General features: G+C 41.5%; 1 protein-coding gene across 4 annotated transcripts in view; it reads right to left on the reverse strand.

Moving 5' to 3' along the window:
* Positions 1-4,464: 4,464 nt before the first annotated feature.
* Positions 4,465-19,598, reverse strand: part of phkb (phosphorylase kinase, beta) — a 52,848-nt gene continuing 37,714 nt past the window's right edge. For 3 of the 4 annotated variants that reach the window (XM_019876386.1, XM_019876384.1, XM_019876387.1), the window contains 15 exons: positions 19,099-19,182; positions 17,959-18,063; positions 16,658-16,740; positions 16,398-16,488; positions 15,925-15,983; positions 15,660-15,822; positions 14,291-14,372; positions 13,691-13,748; positions 10,100-10,190; positions 7,015-7,220; positions 6,655-6,789; positions 6,297-6,426; positions 6,087-6,194; positions 5,880-6,020; positions 4,465-5,810 (listed from right to left, as the gene is read on the reverse strand). In XM_019876386.1, coding sequence (XP_019731945.1) covers positions 5,673-5,810; positions 5,880-6,020; positions 6,087-6,194; positions 6,297-6,426; positions 6,655-6,789; positions 7,015-7,220; positions 10,100-10,190; positions 13,691-13,748; positions 14,291-14,372; positions 15,660-15,822; positions 15,925-15,983; positions 16,398-16,488; positions 16,658-16,740; positions 17,959-18,063; positions 19,099-19,182 — 1,674 coding nt within the window. In that variant the 3' untranslated portion in view covers positions 4,465-5,672. Of the gene's footprint in view, positions 5,811-5,879; positions 6,021-6,086; positions 6,195-6,296; positions 6,427-6,654; positions 6,790-7,014; positions 7,221-10,099; positions 10,191-13,495; positions 13,587-13,690; positions 13,749-14,290; positions 14,373-15,659; positions 15,823-15,924; positions 15,984-16,397; positions 16,489-16,657; positions 16,741-17,958; positions 18,064-19,098; positions 19,183-19,598 lie in introns of all 4 variants that reach the window. The other variant, XM_019876385.1, reaches the window with a different exon arrangement.

Genomic DNA, 19,598 nt, shown 5'->3' on the forward strand with positions numbered 1-19,598 from the left:
GGGGGGGGGGGGGGGGGCATGGACGGTGAAAAAAAAAAAAAAAAAAAAAATTATTACAGCTGGCGTTGAATTCTACAAAAACAAGAATATTTATTTGGTACTGAATTTCATTTCATGTTTTGGAAAACTTCATGTAGTGGTCAGTACCCTGCGTTGTGTCCGCAACAATCCTGGTTCGAATCTTGGTCATGGCATGTGCAAAGACCATACTTGGCGGTCCAGTGGTCCAGTGGTTAGCGCGTGCAGAGGTACCGGGTTCAATAACAGCTCCGGCCTGCTTGTGTGAAGTTTGCATGTTCTCCCCGGCCCTGCGTGGGTTTTCTCCGGGTACTCCGGTTTCCTCCCACATTCCAAAAACATGCATGGCAGGCTGATTGAACACTCCAAATTGTCCCTTGGTGTGAGTGTGAGCACAGATGGCTGTTCGTCTCTGTGTGCCCTGCGATTGGCTGGCAACTGGTTCAGGGTGTCCCTCGCCTACTGCCCGAAGACAGCTGGGATAGGCTCCAGCACCCCTGGCAACCCTTGTGAGGATAAGCGGATCGGAGAATGGATGGATGGATGGAAAATGTGTTCATCAGAATATAATTCTGGTCTGCGGGGATTCCAGTCCAAGATCATCTGTCAGCCTATCAATCACCATTATAAAGAAGAAAAGACTTAGACCTGATGCCTGAAGCAGTCCCACCTCCATCTTAAACTGCTCTGTCACACCTTCATCACACCTCACCGCTGTTCTGCTAACATCTTCCATGTCCTCAACTACACTCCGGCGTTCTTCTCTGCCACACCGGATCTCCTCACACACAACCACAGTTCCTCTCTGTTATAGGCTTTTTCAAGCTCGCCAAAGACACACTTGTGTCCTGAATCTAGCCTCCGCTACTCTTTCCCATGACTTCACTTGTGTGACGAATCAACTTGATTTCTGCATAATTTCCCACAACTGTGCACATGGCCTTTGTTCTTCAAAAAGGGCACCAGCACACTTCTCCTCCTTTTCGCCGTCATCTTCTCACCCTCTGGACTTCTATCGAACAACCTTGTCCAAAAACTCCTCAGCTACCTCACCTGAATGTGTCACGCTGGGGTGAGGGGTTGTTTGTTTGTCTGGTCACTTCCTGTTTTATTTAGAAAGAATGTTTCAATGGTCCTTATCTCTCTTTGCGCCAGTGTGCTTCGTCCTTCGGCGTGCACTGCAGCCTCTCGCCACAGATCTGACCATCTGTCCTTTCCTTCTTTCCGCAGCCTTGCCTATTTTGAGTTTTCAGCCGCTGATCCTCAAATAAATATCTCCTTTACTCTGAACCCTGCAACCGTGTCCAAGCCTGGTATGGACAGGATGCTTTCATACCTTCAGTGGTATGTTTTGGAAACCAACAGCTTTTTCATTTTTCATCCTCTTTCGTACCGACATGCCCCTTACTAATCACTGCTACTTCCTGGTCCACCAAAATTGGTTCTTCCCCTCTTCTTTCTCTTATTTTCCTTATTCATCAACTCCTCGGAGTACTCTTTCCATTTATCCGCTCCACAAATGGCACCGTGAGAACACATTTCCATCTCCATCCTTCATCATCCTAACCTGCTGCACAGATTTTCCATCTCTCTCTGGCCAACCCGTGTAGATATTTTCTCCCCGTTTACCGTCCGACCTGACATACTCTCTTTCCTCCATTCGTGTATTTATGCACCGGTTCTCAAATGCGTTTTATGCAGCAATCTCATTAAATAAAACTTGAAACAAGACGCTCGTGTTCATTTCTGAGAATCCTGTAAAGATGGCTTTCGATAACAATGACTTTTGGATAAGATGATGGCAACACATTATTGTTGACGTTTTTTGTTTTTTTTTTCTCATGGTCACATCCTGCCGCACTGGCCCCGCCAAAACATCAAAAGCATGCAATTTTCATCATGGAGTCCACCCTGCGATACCGCATCGTCTGGTCTGCGGGACGCAACTTCGGAGGAAACGTTTAGCATGCGTGGACCTACGGAGAAAGAATCATTTTGTTTATGGGGGGAATGCGGTCGGTGATCAGAATTTCTCAGCGGGTAAAATCTGGAAGAACATCAGTGATGAAAATGAAGACAATAAATTATACTGTCTTTGATGTTTAGGAAACTTTGCAAGTTATGTTAATTGAAGCCAAAATTGTCCTCAAATGTTGATGAAAATACAAACTTTAACTTAGTTGAAAGCTAAGTTGTCTTTTGTGTTCCCCAAAACAAATATAACAGCGTAATTAAAAGCTATTATTTTCACGTTAACGCAAACACATACCACTGAAGCTTCAGCAATTATTTTTTTTCCCTTTTTTATGAAAACAATAGTGCTCGGCCCGCTTAAGACGTTATGAAAACAATTACAGCAAGTTGTATTTGTTTTCAAAAATATTGTGAAGGTTTTGAAGGTTTAATTTTTTGATGTGATTTATATGCATTGATATCAAATTGTCTTTGGTATCTCGAGAAGACATTTTCAGTTCATTGACGACAAAATGTTTATTTTAAATGTTCTCAAAAACATCTTTCGCTTCAACAAAGGTAACAAAATGGCATTTGATCCTGACATTGCGTTGAATGAAGACTCTAAAGTCTGAATTGTTTTGTTTACGGCGGTTTACCATCTGCACCACGTTTAGGAGAATCCCTGAAAAGATTGCGTGCACCTCATCAATTCTTGCTATCTACCGCCATCTAATGGTTGAATGTGGTACTCACAAGAATTACAATCCCCAAAACGTACAAAATGTTGTGCAAAGAAAGCACTCATCTTTGCATGATCTCACAAATATAAGATAAAATAGCATAGTGTAAACAAAGGTAAATAAAGCAACTAAATTGCTATTACTTTAAAAAATTGTATTTGAAACAGATAAACTCCGAACACAATCATTTATACAAATGATTGGGCATCACAGACACACACACAGACACACAAACACACGCGCACGCACACATTAACAGTACGTACTTACAGACTTGTTGCACTTCCCGACGTTGCCAGTAGGCGCCACTAGATAATAGTTTTTTTCTTTTTATCATGGGGCATGTGGACTTGCGGTAGGAACGCCAGTGTCCTGTGGAATTAATTCAATGTTAAATAGCAGATGGATGTGTCGTTGCCACGGCAACACATTGTTCCTCTATTGTCAGTCTAACGTTAGAAAAGAAAAAAGTTGACACAAGGTCGACAGCGGTAAGCAGCTGCGTCGCGAAGTGATCTGATTTTATTGTCCCTGGCGGACGTGCTATTCGGCCGTGATTCACGATGTTCCCAAATATGGCCCTGCGTAATATGGCAAGTTGATCCATTGGTGTCACCTTGGACCGGATGTGGAGTTTACAGCACCGACGTGTCAGGCGACGCAAAGCATCGATGTGGGAATTGGCCCGTGGGTGTATTATCCGCAGAGAAAAGGACGGCCATTCACGCCTTTGGAAAGAGGCCCTGATAATTTATGGGCAGCCACTTGTTTTTTTTTTTGTGGAATTATTTAGGTTTCCATCCATCTAACCTTTAATTTGTCATTTTATCCGTCTGCCGATCCATTCACCAATCAGGTTGCCATTCGGCACCGCAATGGTCGCTTCACTGATTTGAAGCACTTTCTAATCAACCGCACTGAACTGATCGAGCTGAACCATCTCGTAACAGATGTTCTTAAAAATCAAAAGGTATCTCGCCCAAGACAACAATCACCGAGTCCTGAACAATACGACTGGAAGGAATGGAAGTTGCGAGCTAAACTGCCACGTATTTGGAAAAACAAAAAACAAAAAAAAAAAAAAACCCGCACCCATTGTACTCCCCCCAGTGATGGTTATTTTATGTCTTAATAGCATTCAATATTATGGATCCCCGCTGTTTGCTGGGAGGCGTCTTCGCCCCTAAAAATAACATTATCTTTGTTTCAAGGTGCACAGACCATTAGCGACAAGAAGAAAAGTCAATTAAAGCGCTGATTAAAAATTCCCTCCAGGATGTCAAGCGCTGGCGACATCTTATTTCGTAGCTTGTTCTGACTAAATAATATTTTTGGGCAAAAAACAGCCTCAAAGCAAGTTTCACTTGGCAACATGACATAACATTGTGTTGCCATATCGATACCGACTAGATCCACCAAAAAAAAGTCTTAAGGACCTAGGTGGTATAACAAACAGGTCTGCCATTTTGATCAAAGCGTGAATTTTAGGATTATTTTGCCATTTTCCTTGGGTCTTTCAAACACAAATACTTGTCCTGCAGATGTTGTCCATTTGCCACCAAATTTGAACAATGTATACTCAAACAGATGGACACCTTATTAAAAAATATTTGCATTTTGATCAAGTTTGATGAGTCACTACTAAAAGACAAAACTCTAATCATGCTAGTCCACAAGGTCGGAACTCCTCTGCATTGCAGCATTGATTACACATATAACTGTTGATAAAATGCTAAACAATATGCAGTAACACTTTTAAATAAGTCTTTACTTCTCCTCCTTGTACTACACAACCAAAAAAAAGTGCATGTAAACATGACACATTAAATATTTAACATGTATGCAAGCACAATGACGCGATTCACATCCAAAGTAGGTGATTTCTAAACATCACTTTGCACTGGATTAGCAGCAAAACATGCTTCTGACAATCACAGGCAGCATTTCAAGCAGGACATTGTTATGATGATTTCAAGGCTTAATTTTTAGCTTGCCTCAGATTAGCTTGACACTGGCAAATAGCTAGCATTGCTCTGTAACGATCACAAAGGAGATGTGGTTGTTTGGATGTTGCTACTGCCAAAAATGGGAGAACACCACACTAAATGCTGAAATATTTTAGTTGCCTTGACTGCATGTGGGTGCGGCACAGCGATGAAGGTTTGGTGTGTCACCATAAAATATAGACCTCGAATAATTTTTCAATCCCCGGAATTCATACATTGCTATTTAACAATCCGTTAAATTTTTTTGCTTAGCAGGATGAAATTTGGTAGGAATTTTTATTATGATTAGACCCACACAAAAAAGTCTTGTTGTTGACTTTTGTTTTAGTGTGTTTTGGTTATGTCTTTAAAAATTCATTGTCATTTTCAACTTTTAATTTCCATTTTTTTTCAATTCAGATGTAGCCCCATGCATATTTGTAGATGAGTATCATAAGTAGTCCCACAAATTAAAAAAGGACCCATGCTGTGAAACTACTAGAAGGTCAGCTATTTTAGTTTAAAGAGGCCATTTTAGGATGATTTTGGCCATTATAATTCGCCCTTCAAAACTGCAAAAAAAAATTTCTGGCAGCAAAGTGGATTATTTTTGGAAACGTATGTTGTTTGAAAATGTAGCTAACACTAGAAGTGTCTAGGCATAGCTTCGCCTGCTTTATCTTCACAACGCCAATTAAATAGCAATTCGTTCAAAGCTTGTCTTGCTAACCGGCCTAACGCGGTTCTGCCCAGTGTTGACTATCAGGACTAAAAAAAATGCAATAGCTGCCCTTAATTGCAAGATTCTCAGTCTTTCTTTCTTTTATGCAAAGTTAGGCTTGAAAGACAACAAACAAACAAAATGACTAATTCATTTGTTACCAGGCCCTACCATTTAGTTTTCAATCCACCGTGTGGTGTTTCACTACGACGAAAAAAAAAAAAATAATAAAAAAAAACAGCGTCTGGGCTTCTAGCTAACAGAACACGGGTCGTCCTTGCAGGGCTTCACATCCCCCTGCAACAAGAGGCTCAGGACGGCTTTCGTCAGATAGCTGGAGGTGCCTCTCCGACCCACAGGCGGCGTGTTGTAGAAGGCCTGCATGTCGTGCTGGAGAGACATCAGTGGAGGAGAGCGGTGAATTGATAACAAATTGAAAGAGGGCGGAAGGCTTCATACCTGCTTCTCGGTGCCTTCTGAGCGACTGCGATCCCGCCAGAAGTCGGCAAATGCTTCTTTCACGAGACTGTCCAGGTCCACCTTGTCAGCAAAGTCCACTTCCGGGTTTCTCTCCAGCACAATGGACACCACCATCAGCAGCTGCGCTCACACAGGGACAGATATTAGGAAATTGGGAACTGACATCAAATTGTCCAAGTTGTTTACCTCCACGATGGTCTGTCTGTATTCAGGCAGGACGATGCTTTTCAGTGTGTCCTCCACCAGCAGAGAGAAATTCATCTCGTACATGGTCATGTCAGACAGTGTCGGTTGCTACAAAAATGAACGGAATTACACAGCAAGAAATGATCAACCTTTGGTACTCCACCTCAAAGACGCTTTATAGTATCGCAATCGAGTCCCCGCAGCATGTACCTGTGGGAGGTGTGTCCCGCCGACCAGAATCCCGTCGGGGGTCCTCTCCAGGATCTGCCAAACCCGGTCGTAAAAGCCCAGAGGGGTTCTGTTGAGCGAGCCGTCAATCTGGCGGCGGTGGAGCCATGACCTGCGGGAGATGAGACCGGGCCGAGCTGAGGAAATCGTCTTCTTGATTTGACATGCATTCGATGAGATAAGATTTAAAAAAAAAAACCTTATTGAAATCCCCAGAAGTGTTTGGGCTGATAGCAGAAGATGGATGTGGACAAGTTAAAAATAATTGAAAGTGGAGAGGATTACACAATAAGGCTTCAAGATAAGGAACAGAGCACGGATGACGCCCGCATTTGAATACCTGCCCGTGTGCTGAGGCTGCAGCACGTCCAGTAAGAGCTGCTTGATATCGCTGGGAGAGAGCTGGTAGATGTCCTGGGGGGGCATGTCTCCCGCCCGGATTTTCAACTCCTGTTTCATTGCCTGGACAATCCACCTGTGGACACCCCACATGGAGAAGGATATTGCGCAGTGCTGTACTAAACTGACATTGAGCTAACCATGACACAAACAACACATTTTGCTTTGCTTCAAACGAACTGTTAACGGTTCAATACCTACAGGACTATTGTTTTCCATTGACAGGATGTCTTTAAAGCTGTTCTAGATTGTTTCTGCTTTAGCACTGACACCAACTAGGAGAAGAGATCACAGAACCGACCCAACTCGGATCTTGAGCATGCCGCTGAAGAGCTCCGGGCTGTTGGAGATGATCCAGCCGATGTGGATGACCAGCTCTTGCTGCAGGACTGCCTCGCGCTCGCCCCCTAGTGGGCAGCACTTGCTGTAGATGATACCCTGGATGACGCTGGGAGACAGCGGGTTGGAAATCACCTCCTCCTCGTGGCCAAACACGCCCAGGGTCACCTGGGAAAAGACCCGCTTCGAATTAAGAAAGTTCTCCAGATATCCAGGGAGGGTGGGGGAGAAGGGGGGGGGTTGGTTCATGCCACGAACACGCAGCCACCTCCATTCTCCATATCCATTGTGCAAGTGTCACGAGTCACAATCACAATCCTCAGCGTTCAAATTCACCGACAGCAACTGAGAACTGTTCCTTTAGAGCAATCGCGGTTACTCTTGATGAAATTCATCATGAGGATTTCGGCAGCGCTCCAAACTGCTGAGGGCCCGCTTACTGACTAGAACGAGGTGAAGAAATCAAAGTCAGCACTGAGAGTGGCTGCATTGAATGATTTATTCTTCAATGTTTTCCATTAACAGCAAGTCCCAAATGACTCTCCAGCTGGTCTAAAAATAGCACTGACTCGCAAACTAGGAGATCATCATTTTTCAGCACTGGCTTCACTGCACTGCATTTGCTCTTTTTAATGTTCCCCATTAACCGCAAGTCCCTAAAGACTCCCCAGCCGATCCAAAATGCTCCTGCCTGAGTAGTGACCAGAATTAGATAAGAGATGACATCAATGCAGTCAGGTGGTGCGCAGATGGGATTTTTGAACTAGCGGACCAAGCTGTCAACAAATGATTGTGACTCGAGGTATCTTTTTGCTAATTTGGTCTTTAATTAGCGCTCAAGTACCTACTTTTTATAATAGCCTATGGGCCAATGGTTTGGATGGGAGATGTTTAATTTGAAATTATGATTTTTGCAAAACTTTAGGGACTGGTTAATTTTGCTACTTTGTGTCCGACATGTCATTATATCAGTTTTTGCTCCTTTGCTGCCTCCTGTTTTTTTTCGTAGCCTTTCCCTGCTTCTTATCTTTGTATGCCTTCTGTCTCTCAATCCTTGTGCATTCTTTTACTACTGCGGTCCGATGGGAAAATAATTTTAACATCTACAATGTTTGTTTGTTTTTTTTTTTTTGCATTTCAATGAACTTTTGCTCTTATAATAACATTGCAGGTTAAAAAAAAATTGACACTGTTCCCCTCAGCCTAAAAAGATCTTTATTTTATAATTAGCCAATGTCAGGTAAGAGGAGATGCCTTTTATTATCGTCAGACTCGCTACATCACAAAACAATTATTTGCCACAACTGGGAAAACCAGCAGGCAACAATTTCATTTTGTTCCTTTGTAGAATCGAAATGTCCTCCTCCAAAAATTCTGCTGCCTGAGAACTGACCAGACTACTGTACTAACTAGTAGTGACTAGGAGAAGAGAACACAGTTCCCCAGTGCGAGTCTCTATTACCAGCAAGTGACTGAAAGACGCTGAAACTGGTCCAAAATGCTGCTGCCGGAGTACCGAAAAGAACTAGACTAGGAGAACATAGTTAATGTAGTTAGCTAAGACACACTTCCGAATGCGACTAGGATCCGACCATTGCAAAAAAATGACAGTTGGCCACTCACCAATCACTTTTTTAAATCCAAGAGGATCAGTCAAAGAAGACGTAGGTCGCTACAGAAAGAGGATGTGGCGGAGAATAAAGCCCCCCCAATAAAAAAACATGTTTTGAAAGGCGGGGTTCGCTTCCATTATTAGAATGGAAGCGACATGGTACTTATGCCTCTCAGGTATACTTTTTTCCATGATCTTCGATATTTCACCCACGGGTAAATATGTATCTAAGAACATGGTTAAGTGCTGTTGTAAAAACGATACATGTACCGTTTATACTCATCCTTATTGCGTGAGGCCGTGTGGTGGGCAATCGCTTGTCACCCGGGAATTGATTTTTCGTCTGTCGAAAAGCTTTCATGCATTTTGATTAGCTATAATTTGCAACGCCACTACATCATGGAACTGCGGTTCATATTTGTCATTTTAAAGAGGCTTTTGAGACGTGTTGTCAATAGAGAACACCTAATAGTGAAATTGAATAGAAGAGAACAATAATCTGTTCATTTCGTTCGACCAGACAGCAGCATTCTAGACCAGCTTGATAGAGAACATCGAATAACAAATGCGCTCTACTAAAACTTCAATTGGAGTTCGAGCAGGTCCTCAGGCATCAGCATGGGCCTTATACATCATACAACTAACATTTTGGACGAGAAGGAGAGTCTCGAGGGAGTTTTGCTTATACAGAGAATATTGAAATTCTGTTGGCTGAGTACCGTTCAGAACTAAGAGGAGAGAACCCCAAATTTGCAAGTAGCTTGTGTCGAGGCAATCTATATGCAGATGCACACCGTGAGCTACTTGAGCATAATGAAAGGCTAAACGTGCTCACACAGGTATGAAAAAATAAATAAATAAATAAATAAGAATGAGGCTAGATAAGCAAGGCCCTCGAAAGGAGGAGGCTAATCTGCAAGAAACACTTGACGCCAGACGATGGCAGCGGCGAAAGCACTTTCCAAGGGGTCACGAGAGGATCAGCGGGCACGTACACGGCCATGAGATGAGTGATGAATAGCGAGTGCACATGCGGTGACCAGTCACTCCCGCAGGAGAGGGAGCCGCACGAGGACCTCCAATGTGATTTCACTACCCCCCGTGAACATTAAAATGAAAATTAGGATAATCAGAGAGGCAATCAGTCATTGATGTGGTGTTCGAGCAATTTCACGCATATAAAGTGCAATAATCACTTCCGGCGCATCATCAACCGATAACAGAAATGTATAACGCTATTGCTAACACGGCCGTAAATGTAACGCAGGTCTCTAGAGAAAGGTGCATTTTAAAAAAAAAATTGTTAGTTTTTGGGGTTTTTTTCTTATACCAGTAGGAAAAACAAATCCAACTATATTCTCATAATACTACTACTACAGTTTCGTGATTTTTGTTTTTCCCCCAGTATCTTCCTGGTGCCTGTGTGTCCACTTACCTGCTTGCCATGCACTAAAACACTAGTAATACTGGGAGCAAGGCTGTCCACCAGCTTAGTTAACAGACTGGCGGCAAGACGGACAACGGACCTAGTGGACGAAAAGACACTGGACGTCAGACAAAACAACACCACGTCAAATATGTCTTCAATTTACGGTAGTCACGTGTTCAGTTAGCGAACCAGGGAACATCACAAGCCAAACCAACTGGGGGCAGAAATGAAAGGTGACAACTGTGATGCACTTTTTTTTTTTTCTGAGCAATTTTTAAAATCGGATTGAGATTTTTGAAAATGATTATGAAAACCTTCCACGTCTTGAGTTACTGTTTGTGCTGCTGTCTTTCTTTCTGCACAGTGTAACTGTAACATCACTGGGCAGCTTTTTGAAACTGCCGTGCAGTTACTGGACCGTCTACATGCCAATCAATATAGGGAACGTCACCCTTGTTCCACACCAGTTTACACATTCAGAATAATGTGCCAGGCAAGCTAGTCATAAAGGAAAAAATAATAATTACAAAAAAAAATCAAATAAAATACATTTGAATAAAAGGAAAATACCAAAAAGAAAGTACTACTTATCAATAAAATCTATTTTGTAGACATGCCAAATGTAGCAAAATAGCATTTTAGTAAAATAACATTTAATACATTAAGGTATTCGATTAAACAAAAGTACAACTTTAATAACAAATACTGTTGTTTAATAATTTAAAAATCAAGCTGTCCTAAAATAAAAGACTCGTAAAATACAGTTCAGTATACTACAACTTAATGAATTACAATATAATTTTAATAACTTAACATAACATTTCATTATGCAAATCATTCATTAAAATTAATTGAAATACAATTTAAATTTAATTTAACTTATTTACATTTTTTTGAGTCAAATCTGAAAAGCATCTCGTGGGCAAGCAATTAAAGCACATTGGAAAAAATGTAATGGCTATTTTATTCATTCATTGAGTTTTATGTAAAATTAAATAAACTACATGACTACATGATGCAAAAATAAAACATAAATCGCAAGTTAATTACTAATTCATACTTATTGAACCTATGACTTTTGTCAAGTGGTGCTCCCTGGTGAGCCAACTTTCACACACGTAGGACATTTTCAACTTTGACTCATGAGGCAACCATTTTTAAAAATTCTGTCTTATTTAGAAAACATAATGAGTGAATGGATGACACAGTCAGCCAGCCTTCTCCAATTATTCATGTAAAGCAGTTCACTTATGCTCCATATTTTAATGTTCACTCATTGCATTCGTTAAACTGGCCGTCAGAGCGCCTCCTCTTGCCTGCCTCTGAGGGTAAAATGCAGCGCACGTTGCCAATGGCAACCATTGGAGCCGAAGCCATCCTCACAGAAGAAATCAAATCATTTCAATAATAAGCCAAAATGAATGATGACAGTGTGATTGTGCGTGTGTGTGTGTGTGTGTGCATGATTGTGCGTGTGTTGAGGTATTCAGCACGGGAACACAAAAAGCGCACAGATGAATGAAAAGCAACAGAGCCGCGGCGTTTATGAGGCATGATGTGGTGTCAATCCGCCGACACTTTGTTGGCCAACCTATTTCAAGCTCCACTTGCTAGCCGATGTTAGGGAAATGAGAAAGTAAATTGAACCCGAAGCACTGATACCATTTCCAAGCGGGGCTGTAGGGGGGGAAAAAACAGCTTGGGGGCTTTCTCCTGTCCTCCTCTCTTTGGCATAATCACATCTCGCTGCTGTGTGCGCAAATACGCCTTCAGCCAATTAATACAAACGGTATACAGGGGAAAGTTGTCGTCGCTGTCAGTCAGACTACAACACACAGATACACAAGCACGCACGCACACCCACACGTTGAAGCACACTTCTACTGGGTTTGGTCTACGATGAGTCAGGTCAGTAGGATTTAGAAATTAATTGAATATGATGTACAGCGGAACCTCTAAGGAAGAACGCAGGTCATGCACACATGATAGGATTTGGACATGTTGCACACAGGAAATTAGAAGGAGATATGAAATGAAGCAATGAAAGGATGTGAATAAAGAGATGGTGGCGCACTTTGACCTGACTGCTCGCCACACTTGGTGCAAATAAATAAATAAATAAATAAATAAATAAAATAACTGTTAGGGGCCTCCATGACCAATGTCAGAGTTTGGTCTACATTGCCTGCAGTAGGTCGATTTTTTTTTTTTTTTTTTTTTTCCAGTGGGGGTTAGTCTCTGCCAAGGCTGCCCCTTTGTCACTGATTCTATTCATAACCTTTATGGACAGAATTTCTCGGTGCTGCTGAGGCATTGAAGAGGTCGAGTTTGTTGGCCTCAGTATTGCATCTCTGCTTTGCAGATGATGTGATTTTGTTGGCTTCATCAAGCCGCGATCTTCAACTCTCACTGGAGAGGAATTTGGAATGAGAATCAGCACCTACTAGGACGGAGTGCCCACTCCAGTTCGGAGATGAGATGTTGCCCCGAATGGAGGAGGAGTTAATTTATCTTGGGATCTTGATCACAAGCAAGTGCAGGGAACGGAGCAGGAGATGGACCGGCGGATCAGTGGGGGGGTCTGCAGAGATGCGGACTTTGTGAGAGTCTATTGTGGCGAAGAAGAAACTGAAGTGAAGGCAAAGCTCTCATTTTATCGGTCGATAATGTTCCCACCCTGATGTATAGTCACCAGCTGTAGGGCACGACCCAAATTATGATTTCCTCCACAGGTAGGTTTCCGCTAAAGATAAGATGAGAAGCTTGGTGAGGTGTTCCAAGCATGTGCCATCGGAAGGAGGGCACAGGCATGACCCAGGAGACTCTGAAAGAACTGTGTCTCATGACTGCCTTGGGATCCCCCCCCAGGAGAGCTGAACAAAGTGGCGGAAGGCGACTACACTCTGAACTGGGCGCCAGTCAGTTGGAGGACACATAAAGAGACAAACCATTCACACCCACATTCACACCGTCACATACGCATGCTGGAGCCTATCCCAACAACCATTCACACTCACAGACATAGCTAGGGACAAAAATCCATGAAACCTGAAGATTTTGTAACGAAATAACGAAAAATCATTTTGACTGCAGAGGTTCCCCTGTACATGTTCCAAAAGGCTTCTGCTTAATTAAAAAAAAATCCCTGTCGTTGGGGTATACAGCCAACAGGGGCTACCGCTCTGTGATGGTTAATGAGGTGAAAGCAAGCGAACAAATGAGCGAGCTAGCATGCTAGCAAGCTCACCCGGCCAAACTCACATAAAGTAGGAATAACTTGTATTCTCGCAACATGGCGAATTCATCTCAACGGCTGTTTTGAACCTAGCCTTTTAGCCCGGCGGTAAGCAAGCAGCTAACGGCTAACATGCAGACTCCGCATTTCCTGGCGGGACCCGTTACCTGCTTGCCCTTCACGAGTATGGAGGTAATGTGCGGCGCGATAGAGCTGGCCAACTTCTTGGTGATGGCGGCGGCATCGCGCACCGCCAGCCTGCGCGTCGTTAAACACAACAACCCGTTAAATGTGCGTGCGTGTGTGCGTATGCAGGTGTGTGAAGGTGTGCTTGTCTATGCATGGGCGTGTAATCATCAGACCAAAGTTTCCGGCTGCCAGCTTGTCGGTAGATCCTCTCCAGCTCTTCCATCAGGTTCTCTGCAAGTTTGACAGCAAGCCGGGAGGGGAAAAAAAAGAATCATGTGAGTGCATTGACTTTTATGACTAGCAATGTTCAAACTTTTTTTTTTCCAAGCCCCTCCTGTTCTTGGCTCAAAGCATCCCGCATGTACATAAATCCGTATTTTATTTTAACTTTTTTTCATCAAAATACACAAATTTTTAACTTTAAAAATGCAATTTCATTCTCATAAGAATTACTTTTGTAGATAGATATTGAAAAAAAAAAACACAACTCTATTCACTTAAAATATTTTTTAAAAACTCAAAAATATATATATTTTTTTATCGTGGAAAAAAACATTTTGTCTGAAAAATATTTTTCTTTATGATAAAAAATAGATTTTTTGGCCTTATGCCTTCTTTACCCAAAATTCATCACAGCTCTTGTACTGGGTCACATTAGATTACTGTATATAGTCATACATGATGCACCCCCCCAAAAAACTCTTAATAATTAACAAAAATAACAATAATAGTATTTTTCACTCCTGGCATTCAACAAGCTGAAGGCATCTCACCATCCTTGGTGAGGAACTGCGATCCTTCCCTCCTCAACAGGATTCCGGCAAGTTGAGCCTGGCTGGCCAAGCAATCGCAATCCTGGATGATGGAAAAAAAAAAACACAAGATGCGGTTCATCCATATTGTGTGTACAAGAATACAGAAAGACCTTGCGCATTTTTTACCCACTCATGAAAAGCCGCCATGAAATTGTAATGAGGTGACTCGGCGTCTCGCATGGCGATAACGGATAATAGCGCGTATCGCCTTATTTCCATGGGAATTAAATGAGGAATATGTATGAAATGGGGAAGATAAACAAGGCATTCTCACGCACGACGGCAAAGGGGTCGCTCTCAACTATTCACCTCCTTCCAGATACTTAAAACTTGGACGTTGTTTGAGGTAAAAACTGATGTGAACACTCACACTTTATTTTTCCCATTTTTGTTGAGTCACTCTTAAAAACTGCCTAAGCTAGAATTAAATACAGTACCTGGCAAACCCTTTGTTGTTGAAAAACTGTCTTTTTACACCTACAGTACACCATTATCCAACATCCATCCATCCATTATGCGAACCACTATATTTTATTAATAGCAATGCATGATTATCATTTTAGGTGAGAGGAACCCTTGCTTATGATTCCCCCCCCTTAAAAAATATATTTAAAAAAAAGTGTTAGAAGTTATATTCATATTACACTTTAATATGAATTTGCATCCTGAAAAAATCTTGCCCTTATAATGTTTAGAATTTTTTTTGAAGCTATACAACTTCATGATGTTTGAATTATATTTCTTGAAATAAAAATTAAACTTCATTCTAGTCATATTTAAATATTTTTCTCTAAAAAATAAATAGCGTTGCACTTCTGAAAAAAATGTGTCTATGCTTAAAAAAAAGAATGCATTTTCCAAAAAAAATGAAAAAAATGCATCTATGCTTGTAAAATTAATACAGGAACAAAAATTGTTCACATATTACCACATTTATTGCTAAAGAAACATAACTCTGAAAAGAGTCTTAACTCTGGAAAAATAAAATATGACGTGCAATATTCCAAGTGGACTTTTCTAAAAGCAAATACTTTGCCCTTATTATTTCAGACGCAAGACCACCCCCTTGCAGGAAGAAGTAAAAAGTGTCAAATATTGCTGTGCAAGTTGAGTGGGGAAAAAGCTGCACTATCAGTGGACAAATATACTCAAGCAAAAGGCCACAGTCAGAATGCATAACTTAAGACTTAAATGTGAAGCGGAATGTGGGAAGAAATACAGTATTTTGAAAGTGCCATTTCTCTTCCCTAATCACACGCGTGACCCCACTTGCGTGGCTTAGGTTAGTTGAGCTTGTGCAGGTACCGCCAGCGGAGTCTCGACTCACGTGGAACTTCTGGAGGATCTCGTCGGTGGGCTTATGGAGCCATTCATCCACGCTGATCTCGGGCTGCTGCTCCAAGTCAGAGGCGTTAGGTGTGCTCGTCTGTCGCTTGACTTTGGAGTGTTTGGGAAGTTCCAGCTCCTCGAAGCTCTTGAACTCCGGGATCCTTTTTTGTTTTGTTTGCCACAAAAAAACTTTTAGATGTACCTCAGGTGTACCTAATAAAGCGGTCAGCGAACGAACGCACAGTGCGAGTCACGGTTCTTACTCGGCCTCGTTGACACGCAGGAAGTCCAATTGCTCCACCACGGCGCCGGAGATCAGCGTCTGGGTGTCACATGCTTGACATCGGCATCGTCATTGTCATCAATCTCAATTTCAAAATCATGGTTTCCTTCAGACGGTCGTTATGATTCTCAACCCAAATAAATTCATTGTCTCAATTTGCAAAAATCGATTCATTAAATATAGATGTTTTATCAATCTATCGAGAGAGAGAGAGAGATTTTTTTCAAATCTTGACAATGGACTGCTTTAAGCTTGTACCAAATTCAAAACACATTTAATTAAAAAAAAATCTCCTAACGACTTTTTATCTCAAACGTGATCTTCTTGTCACATTGTACCTTTTTCTCCTGGCAAATATGCATCTTTTTACCTGAAAAAAAAATAGCCTCCAAAAATTAGCTTTTGGCTGCTATTATCCTCATCTTCATCGCATGCCTGAGAAGACGCCCAAACCTGAAGTCTGTCCACGTGAACTTTCACCCCTCCGATGTGGCCCTTCTTGAAGGACGCCAGCATGTCCAACACCGGGTTGAAACGACTTCCCCTGTGCACACAAGTCCAATCAAAAAGATGTCTTTGTATTGCCACAGTCAACAATCAATCTATCAGTCATCTGGAATCATCAGTGCAGACATTCTCTCATTTCTAAAACTTGGAATTTGGCTTTAATATTCCATAGGGAAAATGTTCAAAAAGTCAAGTGTGTATTTTACTTGATGTTGTCCTCGTGGATGAGCACCAAGAAGAGAGGTCGTCCCTGCATCTTCCAACACTGCTTGATGAACTGGAGGGCGTTCTGCAAAAACGGAATAACATTTGGAAGAACATTTCAACATTTTCCTACAACGAGGGAGCAAGCAAGAGTTTTAAGAGCACAAAATCTTCATTCAGGTCACACCGTTTTTGTTTTGTTTTTTTTCTCTTGGAATACAAGACTCAAAATATGACACAAGTATCGTACTTGTGTCATATTTTGACTTTTTTTTCAGTTGATAATATTTGACCTGATTCTGAAAATATTTTTTTTTTGGTGAAAAAAAAAGTGGCTTTATTGCCATAACAGGCTTTGTTTTCTTGAGAATAACGTTTTATCTCTGAATTAATAATAATAATAATAATAATATTAATATGTATTGCTTTTTATTTTAAAAAATGACTCCCAAATATTACAACCCATTTCTCAGAATTTTTTTTAATTTTAAATCTTTTTTTCTGGAAAAAATTGTTTCCTTAAAAAATATAGCATTCTTGATTTAAAAAAGCATTTCTTCCGTAACTTTATGCCTCTAACACATTTAAAGCTTTATTTCTGTAATATTCAGACTGTTTTTTTTCTATATATTATATACCTATGTGCAAGATTGCTTTTTTTTTTCTTCATAATTCAACTTTTTTCCTCAAAAAGACATACCTAATGTTGTAATAATGTCATAACATCGTCCCAAAAATTTGGTCTTATTTCTCAAAAATATTGTACGGTTTTATTTTTGGAAAAAAAGACTATTCACATAAAAAAAAAAAAAAAACTTTCTTAAAACTAAACAATTTAAAAAATAGTTATTCCTCTTATCTGAAGAAGACAACAGGATTGTTTTCTTTAACTGTTAAGTAAGGTTCACAGAACGAAGATTTGGAGTAATGTCAGAAAATATCAGAGAACGAAAAATGAAGAACATCTCATCCAGCGCATTTTTTTCTCGTCAGCATTCCTACCATGAGCTGCTAATGATTGATATGTTTCGCTCTCATCGGGTCATTTGACAATTTGATGTGCGCCTTTATAACGGCTCATTTGCACACTGCGTTATTTTTATTCCTGGGGCGATCGTAACAGTTTCATGGCCAGCCTGTCGATTAAATAAAGGTTTAAGACCAGTTAGCCCACTGTGAACCTTTCACATTTTTTTACCATTTTGACCTTCTATCGGAGCGGGGAGAAGGCCACAGATGTCGGCTTTGTCGGAATACACTGGCGACGGGTGGCCATTATATTCTCAACCACGTGCGTGAGTACCTTAATGTCGTCAATCAGCAGCATGACGTCTTGAGAAAGGTAAAAGTCGCTCAGATCAAAGACAATCGGGTAGCACACCACCGTCTTCCCGAGGATGCGGTAAATCTGCAGGGCACAAACGCGCACAATGAGATGGACACTCACAAGGAATCACGTATACACAACTGTGGCCGGCGTATAAAACCAACCATTAATGTCACAAAAGCACGGGATAACAAATTCACAGCCACGCACACATTGAACCCAACGCCGTCTTTACCATCCGTGCGTATGCACGTACACACGCGTAAATTCACACAGACGCAAAGTAATGATGATCATGCCCTCTGGCAGCCAGCCGTCCTCCCTCCATAAACGTATCATTTGAACATTGTCTTTGGAATGAGTTGGTGGGAGGGAAGGGGGGGGGGTCGGGACTGTCCACTCAACAGCTTCTCAATGGGGTTGAGGTCTGGGGAATGAACTGGCCATGGGAGCACCTTGATTCTGTGTCTGGTGAACCATTTCTGCAATTTTCAGTAGGAGAGTTATGCTTCTGCAACAAATAACTGCAATTTATTTGAAGGCTTTTAACACATCTTACCTTTAGGACTAATTTAAAAAAGAAAAAAATACAACTATTTTTTTTTTAATATTCCAAATTCTTTATCAAAAGTTCGCATCCTTAATGCGAAAACATAAAAAATGTTCACCTTTTTTTTAACAAAAAAAGGCGATTAATCAAAAAAAAATGCTCACCTTTAAGTACCCAAAACAAAACAAAAAAAAATGTATTTTTTAAGCTGGTATTATATGTTAATTCCAATTTACTTTGATAGATTATAAATCCCTTAAAATAGAATATACATTTTATTTTATTTTCATCCACGCATACACCCGTCCATCTAAGAGGGCACTCCAAAGTCAATACTTTAAGCTAAAAGATTTGATGCTACCTTCATGGGAGTGTTTGTAATTTGAAAGGAGGGTTAAAAAAAAAAATGTTTGTCGACACTAAATGAATTCAACATGCACCAAAGTTGACCCTGGGAAACGAATTATTGGATTCCCTCAGCTGCAGCCTCCGAGCGCTCGTCGACGCTGTGGCGTGTGGGAGGGAGCCGCGAACGTACAAGTGAGCATGTGTTAGCACGTGTTCACCTTTGAGGTCCCGATGCAGCCCACAGGTCGATCCGGACGCCCACTCAGGCCCAGCTTGTTATTGACGGCCAGGAAGCGGTACGCCTGTCGGAAGATAGTCAGCCCGCATTAATAAACACAAGTGGTGGTAGGGGCAAGTCATTCGGCCTCCAGCTGTGATCGTCCCCATTGTTGCAGAAATTACCTTCGCGTAGCAGCGCGCCCACCCACCGGTATTGTTATTATCTTTAGTGTTTATGAGATGTGGCGCTAATGAGAAGGTGCCCGATACGCCATTAGCGGTGTCCTTAGCGGACCCCCCCCACGGGGCTGAAGGAGAAGCAACAGCAATGGCAAGAAGGCACTGTTGATACGTAACAACTGGGATGGGGAAATGCATTGAAAAGAGACAGAAACTCGGCCACCACCATTGTGTGTTTTTATCGCCATCGTTCTTGGCCGGAAGCATTCTACCTACACACACACAGACACACACAGACACACACACAGACACACACACA

This window comes from Hippocampus comes, unplaced genomic scaffold (genome assembly GCF_001891065.2).
Source record: "Hippocampus comes isolate QL1 unplaced genomic scaffold, H_comes_QL1_v1.1 scaffold150, whole genome shotgun sequence".
NCBI lineage: Eukaryota > Metazoa > Chordata > Actinopteri > Syngnathiformes > Syngnathidae > Hippocampus > Hippocampus comes.